We start from the raw sequence: 4,679 nt of genomic DNA on the forward strand, positions 1-4,679 counted from the left end.
AAACCTTGTAAAGTTGTTTCCCAGAAACGAAACAGCAAAAATTGTCTACTTTGAAACTATTTTAATGTTTCATCATCATCACCAAACAGAATTAAGACAGTATTTGCCTATTCTTAGTTTTGTTTGTTTGAGACCTGGTCTCACTGTGTAGCTCAGGCTGGCCTTGAACTCCTTGGTGATCCTCTTGCTTCAGCCTCCTGAGTGCTGGGATTACAGTTACAGGCATGCACAACCACGGTTCTGATTTTAAAGACATTTGCTATAAATTACCCAACTGATAGTGTGATCTCATACGAGTCATTTAAGTTCCCAAGAATTGTTTTCACAACTGTAACATAAAGTGGAACCTGATTATCCAAACACTTTTCAGCCAAATACAGTGTGCTCTTTCTCCACAGGAACCCAGGCCACAGTGAATGTGCTGGGCTTTGTGAACGGAGCCTGGTGAGAGCGCCAGCTGGGTCATTCAGGAATCAGAAGACTCCAGGCCAGGGATGTAGCTCAGTGGCACCACGCTTGCCTCATAAGCACAAGGTCCTGAGTTCAATCCCCTGTACCCCCCCCCCAAAAAAAAAGAAAAGAAAAAAAAAAAAAGAAAAAGATATCAGAAGACTTCCTTGGAATGAATCAGTTTATCTAACTGAACCTCATCTAAAACAAACAGAATAAGAATATATCCCTTCCTAGGAGGCTGGTGGCAGGAGGGTCACTGTGAATTTGAGGGCAACCTGGGCCACATCGTGAGCTCAAGGCCAGCCTGAATTGCATAGGAGACCCCGTCTCAAAACACAGAAACAAACAAATCAATCTATCTACCCACCTACTTCCTACCTGTCTACCTTCTAAGGCCTGTGTAACATTAAATGAGACAATGTAGGTTTAATATACCTAATAGACCTGTCATCCCAGCACTTGAGAAGCTGAGGCAGGAGGATCGCTGTGAGTTCGAGTCCAGCCTGGGCTACATAATGAGTTCCAGGTCAGTCTCAGCTACATAGGGAGACCCTGTCTCAAAAAACCAAAAAAAAAAAAGAGCCGGGAATGGTGGCGCACGCCTGTAATCCCAGCACTTGGGAGGCTGAGGCAGGAGGATCGCTGTGAGTTCAAGACCAGCCTGTGCTACATAGTAAGTTCTAGGTCAGTCTCAACTACACAGTGAGACCCTGTCTCAAAAAGCCAAAAAAACCAAAACAAAACAAAATAAAAAACAAACAAACAAAAAACCCCAAAACAAAAACCAAACAACCTAATAGAATAGTGGATATATTTAGTAAATAAGATATATTTAGTAAATAAGTTTTATTTTGGGGCTGGAGATGTAGCTCAGTGGTGCCATACCTGCCTGGCAAGTGCAAAGTCCTGAGTTCGATTCCTAGTACTGGGGAAAAAAATAAATTTATTATCTCCCCGTGAATTCACAAATCCCTATCCATAGAGTTCTCAGGACTCCCTCCTGCTCTGTGTGCCCACAGGTGGCCCTCGTGCCTTGGAGGAACCAGGGCTTGGAGTCAGAAAGACACCTGGGCGCTCAGTGACTGAGGCGATCAGGGATTTGAACCTAGAGAGCCCAGCAGAACAGGAATCAGCCAGGCGAAGCCGACTCCAGCCTGAGGCTCCCGCCCCCTCAGATCCCCCTGGGAGAGCAGCCACAGCCTAGAAATGCTGGGAAGATGACGGCTGCTGCCCGCTCTGAGAGGAGAGAGTGTTGAGTGCACAGACCCTGTACCATCCCTGCCGGAGAAGATGCCCAACAGGGCAAGAGCCCAAGGAATTCCCCTAGCTGAAGGGCTCTGCCACGAATACTAGGAACATTTCCGAAGGCAAAATTTCCACTGTTGAAGCATCGATACTTCTCTGGAATCATAAACTTTGTCTAGAAACATGGTCTGTTGAGAAAGCAGCACAAGAATCCCACTAAAAACTGGGAAGATGGAAATTCACTTCCCATGTATTTTGTTACTTTTTTGTTGTTTTGAGACAGGATCTTGCTACGTAGCCCCAGGCTGGCCTGGAACTGGCAACAATCCTCCCGCCTCAGCCTCCCAAGTGCTGGGATGACAGGTGTGCACTGCCATACCTGGCACTTTTGTTACTTTTTTTTTTTTTTGTACCGGGGATCAAATTTAGGATCTTATGCTTGTGAGGTGGGCAGTGGTACCACTGAGCTAAATCCCTGGCCCACTTTTGTTACTTTTGAAATCAAGATCCTTCCTCCTGGCCAGGTGTGGTGGTGCACGCCTGTCGTCCCAGCACTGTGAAAGGCTGACACAGGAGGATCGCCGTGAGTTCAAGGCCAGCCTGGGCTGCACAGTGAGATCCTGCCTCAACAAATAAATTAAAATAACATATTAAAAAAAATTTCCTCCTGAACACAAGCAAGCAATATAGTCAAATGAAGAAAACTGAGAAATGACTTTTTATGTTCTTGTCCTTGATTTTAGCATAGTAAATTACAGAAATCACTGAGCTCACGATGCTAACTTTGGCACCACACTAATGTTTGAGCTCTGTGACTTTTCCAGGATTGCACACAGAAAGTGTTTTGTTTTCTTAAAACTTTAATTTGGTCTAGGCAGAGTACCTGTGAGTATGTCAGCATGACTAAGCCCATCTATAAATTTATTATGAACGAAAGAAACAATGTAGTATTTGGGGCACATGGTATTAGTTTTTATATTAGTCAATTGGCTTGAGATCCACATTTCACATTCAAAATTTCATCTTCCAGTTTGCTTTAGTTCATTCTTACACTTGATCTTAGCCAAAGGCCGAGAAGTGATTGGTAGTTCATTCTTTTTTTGTTGTTGTTATTCTTTACAACAGCTTGCTTTCTTTTGGTTTTGTTTGTTTGTTTTGTTTTGTTTTTTTGAGACAGGGTCTAAAACTATGTAGTTGAGACTGATCTGGAATTCACTATGCAGCCCAGGCTGGTCTTGAACTCACAGCGATCCTCCTGCCTCAGCCTCCCGAGTGCTAGGATTACAGGTGTGTGTGCACAACCATGCCTGGCTTACAACAGCTTTCTTGACTAAGACTGTAACATTTTCCTGTTAGCAAACAAACTGAATAGTGGGGTAAAATAACAGTATTTCCCAATACTTTGAGGCTGAATTTCTACTACTTTAAAAAATTCTTTTTGAGACACCATCTTGCTATGTGGCCCAAGCTGGCTTCAATCTCACAGCGATTCTCCTGCCTCAGCCTCCTGATGCTGAAATTACAGGCATGCACCACCACACCTGTCTGGATTTCTATTATGAAACAAATACAATGCTGCCTTAAGTCCAGATAAATACTGTGCAGATAAATACAAAGGACTAAACAGATGCAAAGTAGCTTTTGTGGTTTAGATGCTTGAGGAGAATACGTGACTTAAATTTCTACATAGTAGTTTATGACATAGCCTGAATTTTCATTTTCCAAAGTTCTAGTGGTATATGTTATTTGTCATGTCAAAAATACGTCTATTTCAAAAGGGCAGAGGAATGCTGGGAGTGCACCCATATAATCCCAGTACTCAGGAGGCTGAGGCAGGAGTATTGCTGTGAGATGGAGGCCGTCTTGGGCTACACAGTCAGCTCAAAGCCAGCCTGCACTGCATAGTAAAACCCTGTCTCAAAAAGCCAACAAAGCAAAACAAAACCAACCCCCCACAACTTTTAAGAATTGGATTCTGTCATAAATCACAGTATTACCTGGCATTGGAACTCCCGGTGGATTTTATTTTCTCCTCCTTTGCTTAAGTGATTACAAAAAGTAGTACTTGCTTGACAAGCTAAAAACAAGAACCTAAACATTAAACCTGGCCAGTCTACTGGCACCTTTCAGAGGCACCTTCTTCTACAACTCTCATAAAGAACAGGGAGTAGGTGAGGTCCTACTTCTCAGTCCTTCCACCTAAGAGTTCGGAGCAAGTTCTAACGACCAGAAGGAAAGTTTCCTCATAGAACTGGAACAAAAAACGTGCACCGAGGTGGGATGGAACGGAAACGTACGTGCCGATGCCACACACTAGTCAAGTGCCCTTGTGATTCCCAGCTCGACCTGGAAGGAATTACTTATCTCTCCGAGCCTCTGTTTGCTTACCTGTCACGGGAAGAGTGACAACATCCACTTCCTATTTATCAGACTGATTCAAGAATCACCTGGCAAAAAGAGCCCGGTGAATTGTCCCTAACGACACTACCAATAGTATCACTGCGAAGATTTCCCCTGAACTTACAGTGAGAAACACCTGAGACATCTTTCACCAAGGCAGCGCTTGGAGAAATCAGTCTCGTGGACCACCAGATACAGCGTGGCAGCCACGAAAGGGGCCCCCTCCTGCGGCCGGTCAGATCCGGTTTGGCGACCGTTGTCATGGCAACCGCCGCAGAGCGTCTCCTCGCCCCCCCCCCGAAGATGGCTTCGCTTCTTAGCCCTAAACCAGAAGTCCACGTAAGGAAGACCACGTGAGGGGCCCCGAGGCGGCCAGTCTAGTCCCGGGGTCGCATGCTCCAGCCAAACGACCAGACAGTTACCCCAAGAGCCAGCCACCACCGCCGCCGCCGCCTCCGCCGCCGCCACCCGGGACCTGCTTCTCAGCAGCCATCTTGCCCCTACGCCGCGGAGCAGGACGGGATGGAGGAGGCGAGATAGCAGGGGCTGGAGAGAGCGGGACCTAGCAGCCCAGGCTGATG

At 45.8% G+C, this 4,679-nt stretch overlaps 1 protein-coding gene across 1 annotated transcript in view; it reads right to left on the minus strand.

The window, feature by feature from the left end:
* Window positions 1-4,591, minus strand: part of Fnbp1 (formin binding protein 1) — a 76,925-nt gene extending 72,334 nt beyond the window's left edge. Inside the window, exons 1-2 of the mRNA XM_019207887.2 lie at window positions 4,521-4,591; window positions 4,288-4,420 (exon numbers count right to left, since the gene is read on the minus strand). Coding sequence (XP_019063432.1) covers window positions 4,288-4,420; window positions 4,521-4,591 — 204 coding nt within the window. The remainder of the gene's footprint in view (window positions 1-4,287; window positions 4,421-4,520) is intronic.
* Window positions 4,592-4,679: the final 88 nt, after the last annotated feature.

This window comes from Fukomys damarensis, unplaced genomic scaffold (assembly GCF_012274545.1).
Source record: "Fukomys damarensis isolate Sample0158 unplaced genomic scaffold, DMR_v1.0_HiC HiC_scaffold_36, whole genome shotgun sequence".
NCBI classification, from domain to species: Eukaryota; Metazoa; Chordata; class Mammalia; order Rodentia; family Bathyergidae; genus Fukomys; species Fukomys damarensis.